Consider the following 23,243-nt stretch of genomic DNA (forward strand, 5'->3'; position numbering starts at 1 on the left):
ATGAAATAATAGCACATAATGGAAGTTGTCGTTGGAGGACTTGGAAATGAACTTTCTGTGCCTTCAACGATGGAAGTTCGTGGTGTTGTTGAGGATGCTGCACTTGGAGTTGCTATGACCGCGTGCTGCTCCACAGCGACGTTTTGTCAAAACCGCGTTCATTTAGTCCACGGGGAGCAGGAAGACAGGCCTTATGTTTACGGGCCATGGGGGCGTTGACGAGCAATATTGAAGACTTGGGAGACTTTCTCATCTCTTACTGACAAGAGATGGAAGAAAAAGAGCTGCTTTCATAGCCATTCAGATTTCATCAACAAGGCTTATGCTCTGTTATTTCTGTAGGAAATTTTATCAGTTTCAAAGGAACCCAGCCATCATTACATTGTAAGTTCCCGTAGACAACTTGTTGTGGATAGTCTTTCATGAGACCTTAGCTTTTAGCTGGTTTTGCTTGATTAAGCTTTCTTTGTTGCTTTAGCTGGTTTTTGTTCCTGTTTCTTGCTTGTGTTGCATCAGATCTATTGTTATTTTTCTAGCTGTTGTTTCTTCCTCCTTTCCAATGTACTCTCCTTGCATAAAGCAACTTATGGAAGAAATTAGATGAAAATTCCTCGTTTGAATCAATATCACACCACTGATTTCTTTTACAATTAAAAAAAATCAGCAAGAAAATTTTGACATGAAAACAAGATTTTTTTTTGTTTGATGTAGCTATACAGGTAAAAATAGTCTCTAAGGCCTTGTTTAACTAGCTGCATAGAGATTTGCTTAAATCTCTGTAAAAATGTTGTCATAATGACCTTATTGAAACAACTTTTCTTAAGAAGCATTATGGTTTAAGTAGAAGTTCTTCACCGAAGAAATTAGCAGATAGTTTATGTACAAGCCACTTTTTATTTTGCACATCCTAATCCATTTGTTGAAGCTAAGCTCTCTGAATTTTTCATCCCCGGAATCAGTTTACTAGAATATCTCTCTATTTTAAAATTTCAGGTTAAAGACATGGTGGATGCCGTAGTCAGTGTCTTCTTGGAGAAGCTGTTGAATACTCTAATAGAGGGGGGCCGCATAGTGAATGAATTCAGGGATCAATTTGAGAACTTGCAAAAGGAGCTTGAATTAATGCGAAGTGTCCTCAAAGATGCAGACAAACGAAAAAGAAAGGAACAAACTCTGCAAATTATCATGGGCAATTTACGAGAGTTGATTTATGAAGCTGAAGACATGCTGGCAGACTGCCAACTTCAATCAAGGGAAAATGACTCGTTTTCTAATGGCTGCCTAACTTGTATCCATCCTCCAAAACTTGGGTTTCAATATAGAACTGCAAAGCGACTTAGAGAGATAAATGAGAATATCACTAAGATTAAGCAAGACCTTTCTTATCTTGGTCTGTCAACTAGCAATGGAATAGCTGGAATTGATATGTGCAATGACCCCAGATGGAGCTCTCCTGTGTATGATCACACTCTAGTGGTTGGATTAGAAGGTGACACAAAAAAGTTCAAGGGTTGGCTTTTTGAAGCAGATCATGGCATATTATCAATTGGTGTTGTTGGTATGGGTGGGTTGGGAAAGACCACAATTGCTCAAAAGGTCTTCAATGACAGAGAGATAGAAGACCATTTTGAAAGAAGATTGTGGGTGTCTGTCTCTCAGACATTTGATGAAGCACAAATCATGAGAAGCATGCTGAGGAACTTGGGAGATGCAAGTGTAGGAGATGACCGAAGTGAATTGTTGAGGAAAATAAACAAATACCTTCTAGGTAAAAGATTCTTAATTGTTATGGATGATGTATGGAGCACTGATGTCAGTTGGTGGCGTAGAATCTATGAAGGCCTGCCCAAGGGAAATGGAAGCAGTATTATCATCACCACAAGGATTAATGAAGTTGCAAGAATGATGGGAGTGAGTGAAGCGAGTATCCACAGGCCTAAGTTCCTTAGCAAGGATGACAGTTGGTTGCTATTTCGGAAAATTGCTTTTGCAGCGTCTGGAGGTGACTGCACATATCCTGAGCTGGAACAGGTCGGAATGGAGATTGTATTTAAATGTAAGGGTCTCCCTTTGGCTATTAAGGCAATTGGGGGACTCTTGCTTTATAAATCACATTATAATGAGTGGAGGCGAATCGCAGAAAACTTTCGGGATGAATTGGCAGAAAATGATGACTCTGTGATGGCTACATTACAATTGAGCTACGATGAGCTCCCTACACACCTGAAGTCCTGTTTTCTTAGTTTCGCTCTTTACCCAGAGGATTGTGTCATACCAAAGGAACAGTTAGTTCATTGGTGGATTGGAGAAGGATTTGTCCCGGTGAGAATGGGCAGGTCATTAATTGAAGCTGGGGAGGATTGTTTCTCAGGGTTAACAAATCGATGTTTGGTGGAAGTAGTTGTCAAGACTTACAATGGAGTTATCTCCACTTGCAAGATTCATGACATGGTTCGTGATTTGGTGATCAAGATGGCTAAAGATGATGCATTCTTTAGACTTGATGGCATAGGCTGCCGTCACCTGGGTATTGATGGCAATATGGATCATAAGAAGCTGGCTGCCAATCGGAAGTTACGGGCATTGTTGTCCACAACCAGGACTGGTGAAGTGAACAAGATTGTGTCAAGTTTTCCGAACAAGCTTAATCAGTGTAGATACCTTGGAGTTTTAGATCTTTGCAAGTCCATTTTTGAAATGCCTCTTGCAGTTCTCCTACGACAGATTGGTTGCCTTCAGCATTTAACGTATCTTAGCTTAAGCAATACCCATCCGTTGATACAATTCCCTCCTTCGCTAGAGAAACTTAAGAACCTTCAGGTTTTGGATGTAAGCTATAGTCAGAATCTGACAATCCTGCCTCCTTATCTCATGACCTTTAAGAAGCTCATAGTCTTAGATGTAAGCCACTGTGGCTCACTTGATTACTTGCCAAAAGGGCTGGGAAGGCTTTCAAACCTTGAAGTTTTGTTGGGGTTTAGACCAGCTAGATCAAGCCAATTAAACGGCTGTCGAATTGCTGAACTGAGAAATTTGACCCGACTCAGGAGACTTAGTTTACATCTGAGTCAGAGTGATGAGATTGAAGATGATGAGGTCAATGCATTGGTAAACCTCCAAGAGCTTCAGCTCCTTACTATAAGTTGCTTTGATAGCCACGGGATTGACCTCATTGACAAACTTGATAAACTCTATCCTCCACCTGCACTCCAAGACCTCTCCCTGAGATATTTTCCAGGCAAAATGAGTCCTGTTTGGCTCAATCCCTTCTCACTTCCTATGTTAAGATATCTTTCAATCTCTTGTGGAAATGTTGCAAAAATTCATCAAAGCTTTTGGGGGGAGAATAACACAGTCTGGAAAATCGAGGCCATGTTGCTGGAATCTCTCTCAGAGTTGGAAATGGACTGGCGAGTGGTACAACAAGTGATGCCATCTCTGAGGATTGTGAATGCTAGTTGGTGTCCAGAATTAACATCATTCCCGATTGAAGATATTGGATTTAGAGGGGGTGTTTGGACAAAGGGGGAGCACAAGGCTAATAAGGTATCAATGTGAATTATGCTTCATGTGATACTAGTAGTTTACCTGCATGTTATGCATGTATTAAAATATTTTATATTATTATTATACAAAATAATAAAAAGTTATTTTATAAAATAATATAAAATTATTTTATAAAATAATATATATATATATATATTTTTTATGAATTCATTCAACTTATCAAAAAAAGTAAAATATTTTCTTTTTAATATTTAAATTTTGAACTTGAAACTATTGATCAATGAAAAATAGATCATAAATTTTTTTATTTTATTTCTTATAATTTAAAATAATAGAAGAAAAAATTATTGATTAAATATACAACTTACTATTATAAAATAAATAAAATAACTGTAAAAAGAATTAAAAACCCAACTAATATGTATGATTTTCAATTCTAGTGTTAATTTGATTATAAAAACTGTTGTTATTAGGAAATCATTTTACGTGATTTTAGGTTATTTAATTAGCCAAATTATAGCAACTGATTATCCTTGCATATCACTATATATATTTGTAAAATCTCTCTAAAGTTACTTGAAATATATTATTTCTTTGGCTTTTATTTCTAATTTTTGAAAACTTTAATAATCAGCTCTCCTCCTCATACTCTGTTTATTCCTGTTTTTCTTGCTAGTGACAAACCTAATAGAGAAATTTGATATCTCAAAACTTATTGTAACAGTTTTGATCGGTTCTAATTATAATATGTTGATTCAAAGAATGAAAAGTTTCTTGATAGATCACAAGTTATGACTAATAAATTTCAAGCTCTAGAGAAAACTCATATTTGAGATTTAGTTGACCTTCTACCAAACAAAACTCTTATTAGCTACAAATAAATATACAAAATTAAAACCAAATTTGATGGAACTATTGGACGATATAAAGCTCCTTTAGTAGTCAAAGAGTATATTCAAGACTATGGAATTGACTATGAAGAAGTTTTTGCTCTAATAGCCTATTCGCAGCCTCTTGGCTATTGTTACTGTTCAAAAATGGAAACTTTTCCAAATGGATGTCAAAAATGTTTTTTTTCACGGTGATTTAACAGAAGAAGTTTATATGCACCATCCTCCAAATTATCATTCCCCTCACAAAGTTTGCAAACTTCAACGTGCATTATATGATTTAAAATAGGCTCCCAGGGCTTAGTTTACCAAATTTAGTTCCACTCTTATTCAATTTGGTTTTATCTCTAGTCCACATTATTTTGTATTATTTACTCACCGAACTGACAATGGTATTATTTTTCTATTACTTTATATTGATGATATGATAATAACGGGAGATGACTCATTTGGTAGTTCAAGAGAGGACTTGATTTACCAAATTTAGTTTCACTCTTATTTAATTTGGTTTTATCTCTAGTCTACATGATTTTACATTATTTACTCGCCGAACTGACAATAGTATTATTTTTCTATTACTTTATATTAATGATATGAGAATGACGAGAGATGACTCATCTAGTATGACTCATCTAGTATTTCAGAGATATAATTTTTTGAATCAATTATTTGACATGAAGGACTTGGGTTCTCCCTGCTATTTTTTGAGGCTTGAAGTTTCACACAATTTCGATGGCTATTATCTCTCTCAAGTCAAGCATGCTTTGGACTTAATATCTAAAGCAAGTCTCACTGATAGCAAAACTACATAGGAAGTCTCACTGATAGCAAAACTGTATTAATCCCTTTGGAGTTTAATTGCAAACTAATGTCACTTGATAGCATTTCTTTTGATGATCCTATTTTATATATCCAATTTATTGAGAGTCTGACATGATATTTCCTATGTAGTTCATTTGGTCAACCAATTTATGTTTGTTTTTTGCTCAACTCATTTCTCTGCAGTTCTTCGTATCCTTCGTTATATAAAAAAAACTATTTTTCATGGTTTACATTTTTCAGCTACCTCATCTTTAGTGTTATCTAGCTACTCTAATGTTGATTGGCCTGGTGATCCAACAGATCGTCGTTCTGGTTACTTTCTTTTTGGGTAATTCTCTTGTCCCTTGGCGTAACAAAAAGCAAACAATAGTTGCACGTTCCAGCAAAGAATCAAAATATCCTGCTTTTGTTGATGCTACATTTGAATTGCTTCGGTTACGATGGTTGTTAACCGATATGGACCTCATCCATTCTTCTGCCACCATACTTCATTATGATAACAGAAGTATCATATAAATTTCACATAATGATATTTTTCATTAACACATTAAATATATCGAAATTGATTGTCATTTATTTGTATCATGTTGTTCAATGAACAATATACTTGATTCATGTCTCCTCTGCAAATCAAATTGTCGATATTTTCACCAAATTACATCTTTTGTCTCGTTTTCATGGTTTTATTAGCAAATTCAAGCTGTCATTTTTGTTGCCGCCTTGAGTTTGAGGGGTGTTAACTTGATTATAGAAAACTGTTTTTATTAGGAAATCAATTTATATAATTTTAAGTTATTTAATTAGTCAAATTATAGCAACTATCTTTACATATCACTATATATATTTGTAAAATCTCTGAAAAGTTACTTACTTGAAATATATAATTTCTTTATCGTTATCTTTATTTTTTTTCTATTAATATTTAGAGTAATAAATTTAAAAATCTCAAATATTGATTATAAGTACAACGTCATGCATCAATAAATTTAATTATATTAAAAAAATTAAAAATTTTACTACTTACTATTATATATTATTAATCCAACAACAGATTCTATTCAACAAATCATATTTTTAAAAAAATAAAATTTACTAAATTTTAATAGTTTTTTAACAGAAGTGGTGGCCGCGGTAAAGTAGGAAAGTCATTTGAATAAAAAATTAATGACTTTCGTCCAAACTTCTATTTATTCAAGGGGGATGAGTTTTTTTTTTTTTTTTTAAAATAGGGGTCGGGGGAATCGAACCTTAGACCTTTCAAGACTACAGGATGCACTTTCCACCAGGTTAAGCCTTGGAGTGCTAAAGAGAGATGAGTTAGATTGGTAAAAATTGTGTAATCATATATCACATACTAAATATTAAATATTAAAAGAATAATAAATAAAGATTGTACGGATAAATTTTATATAGAATGTACATATAAAAATTAGTAAAATTTTGAAAAATTGAAATAATTAATCATTAATATAATAAATTATAATAATTCAAATTTAATAATTTAGTTATTCAAAATTTATATTAGAAATACTATTTTATTTTTTTATTATATTTTAATTATTTATATTTATTTATTTTTTTATAAATTATTTAAATTGAATAAAATTTTAATTTTAATAGTAAAATATAATAAATTTTTTTATTATAATATTAATAATATATTATATTAAAAAGCGGTAGAAAATCACAAATTTAATAAAGAAAATTAAAAGTTTAATAACTATCAATATAATAAATTATATTTATTATATTAAAAAAATAAAAAATAAAAAAAATCATACATTAATAATATTACTTATGTTATAATAAGAGATAAAAGTTAAAAATCAACTCATATAACGAATTGATTTTTTAAAGTATTGAACACCAGTGTAGCACTTCACAAATATATAAATTCAATATTGACACAATATAATTATATAAACTTAAATTGTCAAGTTTTTATAGCATATTTTAAATTCAACTTTATATATATATATATGAAAATTCTTATCCCTATCCTTATGTTGTAATAAACTAAGTTTTTTTTAAAAAATCTTTTTGCAATAAGTTAGTGGTAGCTTGCAATTATGTTTCAACTTAATTCTTGACAACTATAGTAGGCATGAATATTTGGCAGCCATGATTTTTTTTTTCCCAGGGGAGTTAACTTTTTCAATTAATAAAATAAATTGTTAATAAATTATAATAATATACGTTATTACTGTCTCTTGACGTTTTCATTCGTGTAATTACTCGTATAAAATAAATTTTAAATTTTATGATTAGTTAATCAATTAAATTAAATTAAAAGTTAAAAATTCGCCTTTTTCCCGCCTCCTCTCCTTATTTAACTCCAAACGGCATCGTCTAAAGGGAGACAAAGGAACTAGAGGCTCCCTCCGTCCTTTTCCTCTCCTTATTCCTTAGGTTTCTGCTTCTCTTCACTCCTGCAAAAACCGCATTGGAAGTTTGGAGGCTGCATTTCTCTTCTTCTTCCTTTCACTATTTTGAATTACACTCATCTTAAGGTCCTATTTCTTGATCTACTTCCTTTTGTTGGAATCTCTAGTTATATCGTTTGGCTAGTAATTGATTGGATTTGATTGTGCAGGGAGGGAATGGATCCAAACTCAGTTAAATCAACTTTATCTAATCTAGCTTTTGGCAATGTAATGGCAGCAGCTGCTCGCGATTATCAGAAGGTTTTGTTTTTGAAATTGGGTCCTCACCTGTTAACATTTCCACGTGAATTTGATGCTTTGGTTGCCTTCAATTTTCCCTGGGAGATCGCTTTTCTACTTTAAGCACTCGGTTCTTTTAGTAGCTTGGCATCTTTTCTATTTTTGTACTCATGAGTAATTGGGTGTAGATGAAATGACAAACAATCTCGATTTGATGGGTTTTCGAGAATTAGGATACTAAAAGTACCACTTCTGAATTAAGGAAAGGCGGGCATAAGTGATTTTCTTACTTGAATTTTTTGTGGTTCAGAAGGATTGATAGGCAGAAATGATCTTGCTGACCCTTAGGAACGGAAGATTTTTCAATCCACTTATAATTTAACAGAACATTTGCTTGTATAGATAGAAATAAGAATGCAGCAGTCAGTTGATTTCATTGTTCATTATGGTCTCATTTGACTTCAGAATCACATTATGGTGGTACAGGAATTGATTGCTCAAGAGAAATCGCAGACGTCAAGTTCTATCAACCAAGAGGTTGACCTCGATGTATTGATGGATGTAAGTTGTTATGATGCATATAAGTTGTTTCTTTGTTATCATGCAATTATTGCTATTTGTTTAAAGCGTATATCATCTAATATCTAGGATCCTGAGCTAGAAAACTGCATGCAGACAGGATTGCAGTTCTCAAGGTATCAAGTTCAGTACACCTTCATATATAACATGCATGTTTACTTCTGGCGTAAGATTTCTGAAATTGTTAAAATATTTACCATAGGATTTATTTGAATAGAAAGAAGCTGAGAAGCGAGAAACCCTAAAGAAACAAGGACATGGAGAGTACAGGGAGATAGCTGAGGGGGATTTCTTGGGTGAAGTCACTGGCAGTGAGAAAGTTATTTGCCACTTCTACCATAGGGAGTTCTATCGGTGCAAGTATAGCTATTGCTTTAATTCTCTCTTTCACTCGCTTGGGCGTGCACTTTTGAACATTTTCTATATCACAAATTTTATGTCATGTTGATTGATTATTCTAGAATTATGGATAAGCATTTGAAAGTGCTTGCACTAAGGTATCTTAACACCAAGTTCATCAAGCCGGATGCTGAGGTCACTTGGTTTTAGTCATTGCAAATGTATGAATAAGATTTGAAAATGAGTTGTCTATGTTGTTCGAGTTCTAACAATTGTAACTGAACTGCAGAATGCACCCTTCTTTGTTACCAAGCTTGGAGTCAAAACTTTGCCTTGTGTCATACTATTCAGCTCTGGCAATCTTTATTACTTTGTTTAGCTCATAAAGAGTATAATATTTTAAACTACCTGCGAGCTTTCTTTGTTTGATTTGCTCAAGTACAGAAGAAGAATAGAAAGTTGAAATCTAATCACTTGCTAATCTTCATGATTATAACATTCACCAGTCTAGTTGTCTGCTATGAGTCTCGAGCAATTAGCCTTACGCTCTGCATATGCGTGAAGTTGTTAAGACCTCATATTGAGATTTTACATCAATAATGATATTAGAAATTTACATTGTTTATGAACAGTATTATTTGAAAGGATTTCCAGTGTTTGCTTAGAAGAGGGACTTCAATTGATAGGCTGATTGGGTTTCAAGATTTGGGAGGAAAAGATGATTTCACCAACAAATCGCTTGAGATTCTTCTGATAAAGAAGGTAATGTCCAGTCTGCTGTGCAACTAAATAGCTTCATAGTTACAGGTATAATTAGCGAGAAGAAAGAGGATGAAGAGGGTGAAAGCAGACGCAGGACAGTAAGATCATCTGTGGCCTCAACTCTGACTCTGATTCCGATTGAAAAACCGTAAAAGAAGCTGCAGTTTTACGCCTTGTTTATCTGGAGTCTTCTTTTTCTTCTCCGCAAATGAGTGATTGTATCGATATTTTACTTGTTGCTTCATCTATTACCTCTGCAAAATTTATTTTACTCAATCCTTGTCCATTAAATATCTTTTACCAGTAGTTTTTTAAAATTTTGAAAATTATCATATATAAATTTATTTATATTCATATATAAAACTTATACGATGACAAGTCAATTTGAATAAATTTGGGAGATTTTAATTTTTAGCCTTCCAATCCTGTTTTCATTTTAACAAAATAAAAAAATGTCAATGATACTGATTTGTGAAAATATACACACTTTTTGAAATTGAATATAAAAATTAAATAAAATTAAAAAAACCATTATGTTCACTAAACATGGGATTCATAAAATCACTCAATCAAATTATAAGGAAAACTTGTTATTGAGCTCCTTTATATTAATAAAACTGCTTATTTAGACTTCTATTTAAAAATATATTAATGCAGTCTTTATGTGTTTATTCTATTATTCTTTAGTTTAATAATTTAAATTTTACTGGTCTTTATAATTTTAAAAACACAATTCTCATTTAAATTGTGAAAGTAGATGTGGGAAAGAATTCCCATATATCCACCATCTATAAAAATTAACAAGTATATACGTTAATCATTTTGAGTAAAAGGGAAAAGTTGTATCCGTTAAGCTAGAGGTTGGGACTAAAGCCGAGAGAAACAAATTTAAATAACATATTTTTAAAAATAAACATTTAATTTCACTAAAATAAACTCTGACTATGCAATTTAAATAACTTATTTTATAACTGGATCTCAATGCATGTAGATCTGATTACTATAGGATAAAACCCTAATTATAAATTAAAGTTCTGTATTTTTTCACGTATTACAGTAAAGATTAAGGTTGTTAATTTTGATATGTAAAAAAAAAAAGATTGTTAATTTTGGTAAATATATATTTTTTGAGATTTTTTTTGGAGTTAATTATTTTTTTTCACGAATATGTCAATTTTGAGTTATTTCCCGGGAAAAATGGCAAGAGCAATAAATGAAATCGTTAGATTATTGTACGGTCAAAATATAGCGGTCAGGAATTGGAGTGAATGCATTCCTTCTCTCTGTAAGAAATGGCTATGGCTATGGCTATGTCTAAAAACAGCAAAAATCAAATGGAGACCTGGTCAAGAAGATCAAATTATTGCCCACACCTTTCGATTCTTGCGCGCCTCACTCTCTCGTTCCCACCTCATTATTTGTATGCAACTCACCCACTTTCTCTTTTCCTACAGAGGTACTCTTTCTCCCACTCCCCACCCCCTCTCCCTCTCCCTGTCTCCTTCTCTCTATCTTTCATTCTTATTTTGTGGGCTGTCCTCAATTTTTTCGTCTGCATTGTGTTATTCCAGGCATTGACCTAAGCATATGTGCTTGATTTTGCTGCATTTTTTTCTGTCACCTATTAAACACATAAACAATTTTACGCTTAACACCAGATGGCGGATGTCCCTGGTCCTCTATCTCCCACACAAGGTCTTCTTTTCCTTTTCTTCCTTTTCTATCTGCTTTTTGTCTATCATTTGATGCATGGGTAGTTTTTATTTTATCTATTTTTTGCCTTGCAGCGTCTGAGATGGAGAATCTTGGGGATGACAAGAAAACAAGGATTGAGTCCTTGAAACAAAAGGCCATCAATGCCTCCAATAAATTTAGGAATTCTTTGACCAGAAAAGGTAGGAGAAGTAGCAAGGTGATGTCCATTGAAATTGAGGATGTCCACGACGCAGAGGAGGTGAAGGTGGTTGATGCTTTCCGCGAAGTAATTCTTTCGGAGGAACTCCTACCCCCTGCTCATGATGATTATCATATGCTGCTCAGGTTTCTATCCTTTTCTGATCAAGCTTAATTTTCTAATGATTTGATATGTATAGTTTATTAATGCATGCTATAGATTTTTGAAGGCAAGGAAATTCGATATTGAGAAAACAAAGCAGATGTGGTCTGACATGCTTCAATGGAGGAAGGAATTCGGTGCTGACACTATCACAGATGTACTGACCTTTGAAATTCATGGTTTTGATGAATTTGGATTTCTGTCATTTATTTGATTTTACATTTATTGTATGCAATTTTATGAATTTTTATTCATCTAATGGAGTTCTATCATATGTTCCTTAATTGTTTTTCCTTCAAGGATTTTGAATTCAAAGAAATCACTGAAGTCATGCAATATTATCCCCAAGGGCATCATGGTGTAGATAAGGACGGAAGACCTGTGTACATTGAAAAACTAGGCCAAGTAGATTCTGCGAAGCTATTGCAAGTTACAACCATGGACCGTTATCTCAAATACCATGTCCAGGAATTTGAGAGAACTTTTAATGTCAAGTTTCCAGCTTGTTCACTTGCAGCAAGGAGGCACATCGATCAAAGTACAACCATCTTGGATGTCCAAGGAGTGGTATGTGGAACTGTTAATCTGATATTGGTTTTTCAAATAATGACTACAATCTCATACAGTAATGTAATAAAGGCATTGATTATGATTTATTTGTCAATTGACCATTTAAAGTATCAACACTTCAAAATGATACTAGAAAGTTCTTTAGTTTGCATGACCTTGACATTTTCTTCCTTTTGCCTCAATATCATCACTGTCGGATCACTCTTTCATTAATTTTTATTCTTAAATAATGCCCGTAGGGCCTCAAAAGTCTAAACAAAACAGCAAGGGATCTTATCACTAGCCTTCAGAAGATTGACGGTGACAACTATCCTGAGGTACTAATTTCTCCTAGTCATCTTAAATTGTCAGGCTAGAAATTTTTGGCCAGCCTCTTTCTATTACTGTTTTTGCATTTGTTACTTAATTGTGATGTAATGCCAATTGCTGCTTTCTTTAGACCTTGAATCGCATGTTCATCATCAATGCCGGTTCTGGATTTAGAATGCTCTGGAACACTATTAAGTCTTTCCTTGACCCTAAAACTACAGCAAAGATTCATGTAAGTGTAGATATTCTTATACTGTATCGCTGGAATTTATCTAGGACAATGACTAACTGGAAAAGAATATTGTTCACCAGGTTCTTGGCAATAAATATCAGAGCAAATTTCTCGAGATCATTGATGCCAGGTGCTAGACAATATCTTTGTCATGTTACTCTGCTGTCTTTCTCATGTTTGTCCCGTTTTTTCCAAGTTATGGGCCTTGTTTATCTAATGTCTACATGTGCCCCATGTTTTTTTCACTCCTTTGACTGTTTGAAAAATTTGTGTCTAATAGTTCTCCCCCTCCTTTTTTTTGCTGGCTTGCCTTTTTACTAGTGAGTTGCCAGAGTTTTTGGGAGGCACCTGCACTTGTGCTGATCAAGGAGGGTGTATGGTTTCTGATAAAGGCCCCTGGAAAGACCAAGAGATATTGAAAGTGATCAGCAATATATCCTTTTGTCTTTTCACTATGTTTTGATTGATATCTTGTTTGCCCTTTTCTTGAATCAGCCATCTTACTTGTTTCATCACCTTACAGATGGTTCAACTTGGTGATCATAAATGTACAAAGAGAAGTGGATCTCAAAATCCTGAGGAGAAGACAACTGCTGAGGATGAGACTGTGCTCTCAAAGGTCTCACTCTGTTTCTCCAAGCGGATAGGCAGCTTATCTTAACTCTCTGAATTGTTTTGTACTTCCTTGATGGCTTTTGTCACTTGTTGTTACCCATATAGCTTACTTCATATGTAATGCACCCAGGGAAATGACTCTTCCATGGAGGTTCCAGCTCCAAATATTCCAAGTTTAGAGTTTTCACAAGTCGCACCTATGATTGCACAAGTAAGTTTAGCAGTTTCCTGAAAATATGCATACTTCTTAATTCTGATTCAGTTAGATAGTTGGCCTAAGGCTGCCGGCTTTAAACAATCTTGTGGCGTGAGGCAATTGAAATTGATTTGGTGGTACAAATCACCCGAGTTCAACAAATATTGTGGTTCACAAAATACAAATATGAGGATTTATATCACCAAGGCACCAATATCTTTTCTGGTTTTTCTCTTGAAATCTTTTGTCTATGATTCCACATTGTTGCATGATATGTATATATATATATTATGAAATATGATTTTCATCAATCTTCAATATGTTTATATCCTTTCCCCTTCGATCATCAACAGGTTTCTTCAAAGTTTGAGGAGTATGGCCCTATAATTGAGAAGACTGTGGATATGACTTGGAAAAATTTGCCAGAGAATGATAAGTACGCTTTAACCAAAGGTACATTGCCCACTTTTTTAGTCGCACACACAACTCTTTAAGTCATTTTTTGGCTTTTGTTTGACCTTTTTCTTTCTAATGAGTTCCTCAAAGATTTTTGTTTAAGTGGTTGCAAGAGCAACTAGAGAGACATAGTCATGTTTCTGAGATTACATATACCCTTTTGTATGATTCATTTTGCAAAAAAAGAATTCAAATAAATTCTTGCAAAATTACCTATGAATTCATTTTCTTTAAAAATAAACAAAAAAAGAAATCAATCCTTCAATTCCAAACAAAAAAATTTGATAGAAAAGAATTGAATTGAATTGAATTCTTGTGAAAATTTTGATTCCAAACAAGGGGGTAATTTTTTTTTTTTTCAAAGATTTCCAGGAAACAAAGAATATTCAGCGTGGTTTTACTTTAGTTTTGATCATTAACTATGATGCAGACCCGCTGGAATCTGCATCTTGGAAACACTTTAGTTTATGACATATATTGAGAAAAACAACACATGAATGCAGAAGAAATGTCAGGGTCTCTTGTACATTGGAGACCATTGCTTATTAATTGATGATGTAAGTGTGGAAAGATATTGCTCTGTTTATCCAAACTCTTGGACCCAAAAACGAAATCCCAACTTTAGATAAAAAGTAATTGTTTTCTTTTTAAGGAAGCTTGAAATGGTTGTTTTCCTCAGTTTCAGGCTTTTAAAATGGCATAAACCAGTTTATACATGTTCACCAAAATCAAAGAGCTCCTGTTTATTAAGGCCTAGAATGTTGGCCTGCCCTGATATCTTTAAAAGTTATTTCCTTTATTTCTTTTTATTATTATTTTTTTCCTTTCTAGATGCATAATAATATATTATTAGTTTCTATAACTTGCAGCGGCACAATGTTACACCAATAATTATGATGCTTGCAAGGTTCCTGAAGGCTCTCCAATTTTTACTGGTTTCATGACTTTTGTTATGGGCATCGTCACCATGATCAAAGTAACACGGACCATGCCCAAGAAGATGACCGACGCCAACATATATTCCGGTTCTGTATATTGTGATGAGACAAAGGTTAGAAACCGAGCTCACCAGCCAATGGAACCTGGCATCTCTGCTGCAGATTACATGGCTGTCATCAAACGCATGGATGAATTGCAAGAGAGAGTGAGTGTTCTGAGCATGAAACCTGCCATGACAGTTGAGAAGGAGGAAATGTTGAATTCTGCTATAAGCAAGGTTGATACCTTGGAGCAAGAGCTTATGGCAACCAAGAAGGTACACATTGTTTCCATGAATTCCATGATAATATATTGAACTGATAGCAATAAATGCTCTTGTGCTTATTGTTGGGAAAGGAGTTTTTATTTTTTTACGATTGAAAGCCGAAACAGATCTACTTTGACAAGGAAATTCATATAAGTTCTAGCTGCCATTACTAACCTAAATAATTTTGAAGAAGAACCCACTTAATCCTTTGCTAGGCCACTAAAATTAAATCCTCAGTTCATTAAGAATAATGGAGAGAAAATGAGTCTCATCTGAAAGACTTATTTTGGCACATTCTTTTCAATTATTTTCATGCCTTCCAAATAGATTTAATGCCGTCACAAATTTGAAAGTGAAGGCTATGTATTCGCATTTCTTTTATCTGATATTGCACTACCCTTGACCCTTGTTAACTTTTGTTTCTCTCTATGGTTATAAGGACAATACTTGAACAGAACTAGGAGACTGAAAATTTTGTAATAGGATAACTGGAGGTCAGATTTCTTTTAATTATTCTTCCTTGTTCAGGCTTTGGAGGACTCACTTACTCGACAAGAAGATCTAGTGGCTTATGTTGAGAAAAAGAAGAAGAAGAAGAAGATGCTGGTATGACACTGCAAATATCATAACATTGCTAAAAAAATTTTGTTCATTAGCACTGGAATTTAAGGGGCTAATTCATTTAAAATCATCTTTTGTCTTGTAATGCAGTTCACCTGGTGAAGGAAGAACAATGGATTATAGGAATTGCAAAGAGAACTATTGGTGAGCTGATTTTCTGTTTTCCAGGATCACCAAGAAGCAATCTAGTTTAAGTTTTCTTGTACAAAGTAGAAATCGAAGGTTTTGTCCGGAAGTATGATATCTTCCACTTTTGTCTGCATTAAATTATGGCACATTACATATATATTCCAATTATCAATACAAATTGTTGAGCATCTATTGTAGATTTATATTATTTTTCTCTAGTCTTCTGGTAATGACCAACCGCTAACCTTTCAACATCGGCTCAGTTATTAGCAGCATGACACAGAAGATCAGCAAGCAGTATATATCAGAAATAAAATGATGAAAGCAATACTGTTTTCCCTAGAAAATGGGTAAATATAGAAAATTAAAGTTTGACAGATCTTGAACCTTCCTTCTCATACAACCTTGAGCCTAGCTATTAATTATGAAGTCTTGAACTTTCATAATTTTCAGCAGTACCTTTCTTTATATACAAATTTGGTTGTTCATCAACTTGTATTCAAATTCCACCACCGTAACTAATGAAGAATGAGGCACAAGATAAGGGCACAAGGCATAAACCTCTATCTAAAAGATCTCTCTTCGGCTGTCCCTTCCCATCTTCCTCGCTTGAATTCTGCAAACTAGTAATAGTAAGAAGTTGATGATGGTTGAAAGCATATTAATGGAAAAAATGCAACACATAATTAACCTGTTTTATAGACAATATTTTTATGTTTCCAAACAACTGGAGCATTTATGAAAATTGATTAACGAAAAATATTTTCTAGCTTAGAATTTTTTTTTCAAAAAAAAAAAAGTCATTTTTAGATTTTAAATTTTTTTATTTTTTAAATTATAATGAGAAAATAAAAAATATTTTTTATTAAGTTATTTTCTGCAAATAAACCATTATACATCCTTGAACCAAACCCATTTATAGTCATCCTAAAACGAGACTAACAAAACATGGGAGGAATATCTTACCAGTTGCATTGATCTAGTTGTGTTGCTGTATGATGACCTCATGTACGGCACACTCAATGTCTGGAACAAACAAGGACTCACATAAATTACTAGGGACAACAAAGCCCACTGGATCACTAGGGAGAAACCACAGAAACCCTAAACCATACTCTTATCCTCTTCTCCACTGAATCGATCATTATTGGGCACTTGAGGAAAGAATATGAGATCATCGAACAGTTATTTCATCATCAAGAGGTAAGGTAACTATATAGTCTTCATTTATTATGTGTGCATAAAAGTACGATTACATAATAATTATTCTATGTAAAAGTTAGAATAAAAGGTAAGCATAGCTTTTCAATCTCTATATTATCAGCTGATCCTACTGAAACGTTAAACTACCATGCTTGCCCTGCTACAGATATGAATCGAGAGGGAAAATGCATGATGATCACCTGCACTTGGTCATGAAGAAATTGGATGTACCCAATAGCTTCTGTCAATACAGATGCAGTATCTGTCTGCAAGTATTGAAGTACCCAAAACAAGGCAACATTAGTACATGGACATATTTATATTGTAACTCTATGTCTTCACCGAACAAGCTTTAATGTATGCAGATCAATATCGTACCTTCCCATAAGGTGCCACCAACCTTTGAAGAGTTGCAATCCTTTCTCTTAGTTTTTCCTTTCTTATAACCTAGTTAAAAACCCAACTCCGAACCAGATAGCTAGTATAAAAATTTTAAACATACAAATGCCAACTTGAGGAAAATATAATGAGTATTATTTCTTAAGAATATCACCTTCAATGGGGGGCATGAGTATCGTGCTGGTGGCTGTTGCTCCTTTTTAGACTGGACACAACTCTTTTGTCTCTTTTTTCTCTGAATTGCATCTTCAAAGGCTGAGCCCTTCAAAATCCAAACCAAAATTCCAGTTTAGAAATTATATATGGGAAATAAATTAATATATAATTGAAGACTAAACCTGATAAAATCATCAAGGGCTTAATTAGATGGGTAAGCAAATAGAGGCCAAGTTGAGATATATTATTAAGAAAATGAAGTAAGAATTAAAGGTACCCACTTTGTTTGAGCTACTTGCAGGACTTTCTTTAAAGAGTTCCCCGATGAAATTACCAAGAGTAGCATTTTGTGAAGCCTGCTGGCTAGAACTGGCAGCGGAAGCATCATATTTAAGAGTTAAAAGGTCCACGGCTTGCAAGTTTAAGTCCAAATCCGAGTTTGAGATATTTATACTTGGTAGAATATGGCTGAAGTTATATCCGCTAGAAGCAGATGATGATGATCTTTCCAAAGTACTTGAAAAGTTCTGAGGATCGTTATTATTATTAGAGTGTAACTGATCTACTCCAGCTGAAAGATGTAGCTGTTTGATAGGTTGACGAGAAGAAAAGAAGTTTCTGAGCCGGTGATTTTCACCAAGATGATCATGATGATGAGAATACTGCTGCTGCTTGTATTTTGCTGACACAGAATGAGATTCATGTACATGACCATTACAAGGACTGTTCATGATTTCACTCAGCTTGGGAAAGGAATCCGGAAAGTCTTGTTTGATCTCTGCACGTAGCAACTCATCGGCAGATTGTTGGCTGAAACAGTAGGGTGCAGCAGCTTCGTAGAAACTCATGAAGCCTGCAGGATACATGGAATCTCTATTTGGTTGCCAAGACTCCCTTCAGGAATTTGAAGTATACGCATAAATATTTGTTCAGATAGATTTCAAGCATGATTATATATTAAAACTAACAGTAAATCATCATCACCACCACCACCCTACCTGAACCTGTAACAAACCCTAGCAAATTAACTGCATAAATAAAAAAAAATTTAAGGAAAAAGTATTTCATGTTCTACAAGAAACCCAACTCTCCTCCTATTTTATCCTCCATGCTATTGCATGAAGGTAGCACTGAAACTAAAGGAAGTATAGTATATGTACTCACAAAAAGATGGCATTGGTACTTGAAGCCTTATGCTCTGGTTGAAATAAAAAAGAAGAATAAGATGCTCCATACTGTTCTTGGAGCTTGTGCTGGGGATGGAGATTATTAGAAGGCTCCATAATGTTTTTCTTTAATTTGAGACTTTAACAATCCCAAAGATGGGTGCAATATGTGTTAATAACTTTGTTTGATAATACCCACGAATACTTGGTGCTATTGAGCCTTGTCTCTTTTCTTCTCTGGTTTGCTGCTTTCTACTTATCTTGGTCTCGTCTGTCTCAGCTTAAAGTAGCCATGTCTGTCTGTCTCTCACTCTTTCTTTTCAGCAAACTTTATGCAGCTTAATTCCTTTGTTCCAAATTTATCGCATTCAATATATAGTGTAATTCTTATAAGAAATCAACTGAATTTAAATTAATAAAATCTATCAAATGTCTATACATTCACCTTCATATAGTTAAAGAATTTCTTAATATATATAGATTTGAATTTAATTCGATAAATATAATTTTTTTTAGTCTCAAAACATATCTCATTAGATGTAATAATAAATTCATTAAGTTAATTAATTAATGATATGATTTTAAATAACTTAGATATTAGTTTTGGTCAATTATAATTTAAAATAATTGAATTTCAAGTTAATTTTTTTTTAAATGAAAAAAAAATTACAACCATTGCATTTTAGATTTGATTTTTTTTAATGAGAATTGAAAATTAAAAAAGTAGAATCTGAAATTTTTTATATTTATTTAGATACATTTACTATTATACAAAATTAATAAAATTTACTCGTGTATGGTCATGATTATAATTATTATGAAGTTCAGAGAAATACTAAATAATTATGATATGCAAATAGTGTCTCAATTATTGCAAGAAAACATTGGGATTCCTGGGTGACAAATTTTATGATGTTATCAAAGTCAGCTGGAATTTTAAATTCTCTTGGACACCAATTGGGATCCACGTTGGATACATTATGCTTGGACACTATTCATAATACCTACTTTATAATACTATCAGCAATACTCTTATGTATACAATAAAATATATAAAAGAAAAATAAATAATTAAAGAATCACATTATTATTATTATTATTATTTTATTTTATATTCGGCCAAATTGAATAATTTACTGAGTCAGCCTTTTTTTTTACTCATAATAATTTAATTTAACAACTATTTTTTTTATTAATCTAATAATTTATTTAATATAAATAATTATAAAATATTTTCTGGTATTGTCCGTCAACCATATATGATCTGAGAATACTAAATAAAATAAAAAATAATTATTAAATTAAGAAACCAGAAGGTATGTAGACAGTACAAAGTTGGCATGCCCATAAAGTAAAAGAAAGTCATAAAGAGATTTATATTAAGTTAATTATGTGAATAATTTATTGGTATTAATTCTTGTTTTTTTTAAAAAAAAAGTTGATTTGGTTAAAAGATGTTTGAGAAGAAGACAAGGAAGTTGTGGGAGCCTAAAGAATATATGCCTTTTCTTTTAATTTTTATTTGCCTTACCCATCAATCAATTGGGGACCTTTTTTTTTTTTTAATCATACAGAAATTTATACATTTTTTTTTCATTGAATTTGAATCACTTTTTATTTTTCTAATTACAGAAAAAGCTGCCCATTCATTTTACTTTTTCAGATTATATATTTACTGGTGAGCGCCTCGAGAATCAATTTTGATGCCAATGCTATGGGCGAGAAGACCTGGGCTCAAACAGAGTCTACGACTGCCCGCGGCCCATTTGCGGTTTAGATTCTTTAGCCTTCTGATGGATTATTATCAATATTAAAATATGACCGGCAACTTTAAGATCAAAATATTACCATTCTTTTTTTGTTAAGAAAAATATTAATTTGTTGCTAAAACTTAAAAAAAGTTTTTGAAGTTTGTTAAAATCTACAGAATCATTTCTGACTTATGACAAATCTAAAATTTTAAATTAATGCATAAAAAAAGTTCATAGAACAAATACCATAATTGAAAATATCAAGGTCTTGAAAGACTATACTCAAAACCTTTTGAAAAAAATTATGAAACCTAGCTCTATTGAGATGGGACTCAACATTCCGTCTCAATGTGATATCGTCCAAGATTCAAGAGACAATTCATACTCTTAGAGAGTACACCGACTACAGAATTTGTTTATCTTACATATGCAATTTTTCCTTTTCCAATGGGCATTTTCTGGTCTATAAATCCTGCGGTTAGTACCCACAGAATTGTCTTCTCCTCTGCCATCTTATCCTCGTCTCTCTGTCAGACTTTGAGACTCTCCACTTTCCTTCTCTCTCCTTATAATTAGAGCCTCAGATTCCAGTTCCTCATTCAACGAGATCTATCTTCCTCTTTGAAACTCCTTCCTTGATCATCATCTTCCTTCTATTTGCTCCAAATGTTTATATTTTGATGCTTTACATCATCTTTATCTTTCATGATCTTTGAGACCCATGTCTCCTGTACTCTGTGAAATCCTCCTTTCTGGGTTTATGATAAACTCCACTCTCAGGCGCAGGACCCATCTTGTTCAATCGTTCTCTGTTGTCTTCCTCTACTGGTTCTACGTCTTCTCCTGAACTCTCAGCCTCAACCCCCTTCTTAATCCACTTCAATTCAAATAAACTGTTTCTATTTTCAATTTCCTTTTCAGGCTTAGTATTATTAGTTTTGTTATATTTTTATGGTCTCTTCTAGTGGGGCATCTTCAGGATCCATCATACAGAGAAAACCAAGCTCTGAGGAGGATCTGCAGCAGATCATGGATCAAAGAAAACGTAAAAGAATGCTATCCAATAGGGAAGCAGCGCGTAGATCCCGGATGAAGAAGCAGAAGCGCTTGGATGATCTCATGTCTCAACTGGATCAGCTCGAGAAAGAAAACAATGAGATCTTTAATAATATCTGCATCACCTCTCAACTCTTGTTGAACGTGGAAGCTAAGAATTCAATCCTCATAGCTCAGGTGGATGAGCTCAGCCACAGATTAGAGTCTCTCAATGAGATCGTCAATTACGTGAATTTCAGCAATGGCCTAATTATCAAAGACGAATATGACGATCAGATGATCATTGACGATTATGTCGTGAATCCATGGATCAACTCTTTCCATGTGAATCAACCCATCATGGACATGGCCCTGTTCTGATTCTTCTCTCTTTTTAATTAATGTGTGGATTCTCTGCTTGTTGGGTGGTGTTATTAAATAAATTTTAAGGTTGTTGAAGGTGTCCAAGATTGTCTCAACAGTAAATGCTGCAGAAACTTGGAAATTATTAGCAGAAAATATTTTTGAAAATGAGATTAGTACAATATTGAATGAGTTTAGTGGACGCATGTTTGGGAAAGTAGACGATATGATAAAATTATTAAAGCAAGAGAGTGGTGACTATCACATTTCAAAAGTATAGAAATTAAATAATTTTATAATTTTAAAAGTAAAGGATAAATAAAATAAATATAAAATTAAGAAAATAAAATAATTTTTTTTTCCAGGAAAAAGGTAGGAAAGAGTAAATTATGGATTGGGCGAATTGATAATTAAATGATGAGATGGAAAAGGAGGTTATGGAGAATATTATAGCAACATTATTGGTCATGCATGTATGTACGTGGTTTCTGAGGTTGGATATACACGTCAAGTGGGACAGCAAATAAAGAATAAATCACTGTGTGGGACCTCTAATTCCAATTAAAGTTTCACTATATTTATATTAAAAAATTCAATTTAGAAAGGGATGGAACCCAACTTGCCTTATGCTCTTGAATTATATCCTTTTTAATTTGTTTGTGTATAATATTACAAAAGGCTCCCTGTAACAAGTTTTATTTATAAGGCAAATCTCTATATACATTAGTCTCTCAAGTAAGCTCGCTTTCCTATTATATATTTACATAAATTAATATTCAAAAAATTTATATTTTTAATTTTATTACAATTATATCATATATTTTTTATCAATTAAAATTTAATTTTTTTAAAATTGTTTTAAGTGTATTTTATTATTGAAAATTAATGAAATTGTAATGTTACATGCTAAGCTAATACCATATTAGAATGTCTTAACAAAATTAAAAGTATAAATTTTTTTTAATAATTATTTATTTTATTAATATTTTTTTTAGATACTGAGAAATAAAAATTGAATTTATAATTTCATATGAATTATATATTTTTTTATTCACTTAATTAAGTTAGATTAAACAATTAAATATTTCATTTATATATTATTAATTTTTTTAAAATGCACTCTAAATATTAATATAATTTAAAAAAATGTTAAATTAGTATTATACTTAAAATTTAAA

The 23,243-nt window shown here is 32.8% G+C and overlaps 4 protein-coding genes across 13 annotated transcripts; 3 read left to right on the top strand and 1 right to left on the bottom strand.

The window, feature by feature from the left end:
• Positions 1–7: 7 nt before the first annotated feature.
• On the top strand, positions 8–9,838 carry LOC110609538 (disease resistance RPP13-like protein 4). 8 transcript variants are annotated; one of them, XR_006349986.1, is made up of 6 exons: positions 9–384; positions 994–3,546; positions 8,369–8,443; positions 8,531–8,577; positions 8,664–8,821; positions 9,433–9,838. XR_006349986.1 is itself a non-coding variant. In XM_021749171.2 (5 exons), the coding sequence occupies exons 2-5, from the start codon at positions 1,003–1,005 to the stop codon at positions 9,440–9,442; spliced, it is 2,772 nt and encodes a 923-aa protein (XP_021604863.1). In that variant the 5' UTR covers positions 8–384; positions 994–1,002; the 3' UTR covers positions 9,443–9,838. The 8 variants fall into 8 exon arrangements, 6 of the variants coding, with proteins under 6 accessions (XP_021604863.1, XP_021604862.1, XP_043810019.1 ...); XR_006349987.1 differs by having other exon boundaries at positions 8,679–8,821; XM_021749171.2 differs by lacking the exon at positions 8,531–8,577 and having other exon boundaries at positions 8–384; positions 8,679–8,821.
• Positions 9,839–10,794: 956 nt separating this feature from the next.
• LOC110609019 (phosphatidylinositol/phosphatidylcholine transfer protein SFH12) lies at positions 10,795–16,210 on the top strand. Its single transcript, XM_021748324.2, has 15 exons — positions 10,795–11,018; positions 11,134–11,257; positions 11,350–11,602; positions 11,676–11,775; positions 11,919–12,185; positions 12,428–12,505; positions 12,628–12,729; positions 12,810–12,859; positions 13,051–13,150; positions 13,253–13,348; positions 13,475–13,555; positions 13,894–13,993; positions 14,866–15,251; positions 15,771–15,848; positions 15,954–16,210. Exons 2-15 carry the CDS (start codon positions 11,221–11,223, stop codon positions 15,963–15,965), a joined length of 1,740 nt encoding a protein of 579 aa, XP_021604016.1. The 5' UTR covers positions 10,795–11,018; positions 11,134–11,220; the 3' UTR covers positions 15,966–16,210.
• A 141-nt stretch (positions 16,211–16,351) lies between these two features.
• Positions 16,352–19,267, bottom strand: LOC110609021 (transcription factor bHLH110). 3 transcript variants are annotated; one of them, XM_043954086.1, is made up of 7 exons: positions 18,915–19,267; positions 18,032–18,644; positions 17,749–17,856; positions 17,574–17,642; positions 17,396–17,461; positions 16,959–17,018; positions 16,352–16,615 (listed from the first exon to the last, which is right to left on the bottom strand). In XM_043954086.1, exons 1-7 carry the CDS (start codon positions 19,031–19,033, stop codon positions 16,556–16,558), a joined length of 1,095 nt encoding a protein of 364 aa, XP_043810021.1. In that variant the 5' UTR covers positions 19,034–19,267; the 3' UTR covers positions 16,352–16,555. The 3 variants fall into 3 exon arrangements, with proteins under 3 accessions (XP_043810021.1, XP_021604019.1, XP_043810022.1); XM_021748327.2 differs by having other exon boundaries at positions 16,352–16,608; positions 18,915–19,266; XM_043954087.1 differs by having other exon boundaries at positions 16,352–16,608; positions 18,032–18,754; positions 18,915–19,041.
• A 1,706-nt stretch (positions 19,268–20,973) lies between these two features.
• LOC110609022 (bZIP transcription factor 11) lies at positions 20,974–22,170 on the top strand. Its single transcript, XM_021748328.2, has one exon. It carries the CDS (start codon positions 21,619–21,621, stop codon positions 22,081–22,083), a length of 465 nt encoding a protein of 154 aa, XP_021604020.1. The 5' UTR covers positions 20,974–21,618; the 3' UTR covers positions 22,084–22,170.
• Positions 22,171–23,243: the final 1,073 nt, after the last annotated feature.

Source organism: Manihot esculenta, chromosome 2 (genome assembly GCF_001659605.2).
Source record: "Manihot esculenta cultivar AM560-2 chromosome 2, M.esculenta_v8, whole genome shotgun sequence".
Classification (NCBI taxonomy): domain Eukaryota; kingdom Viridiplantae; phylum Streptophyta; class Magnoliopsida; order Malpighiales; family Euphorbiaceae; genus Manihot; species Manihot esculenta.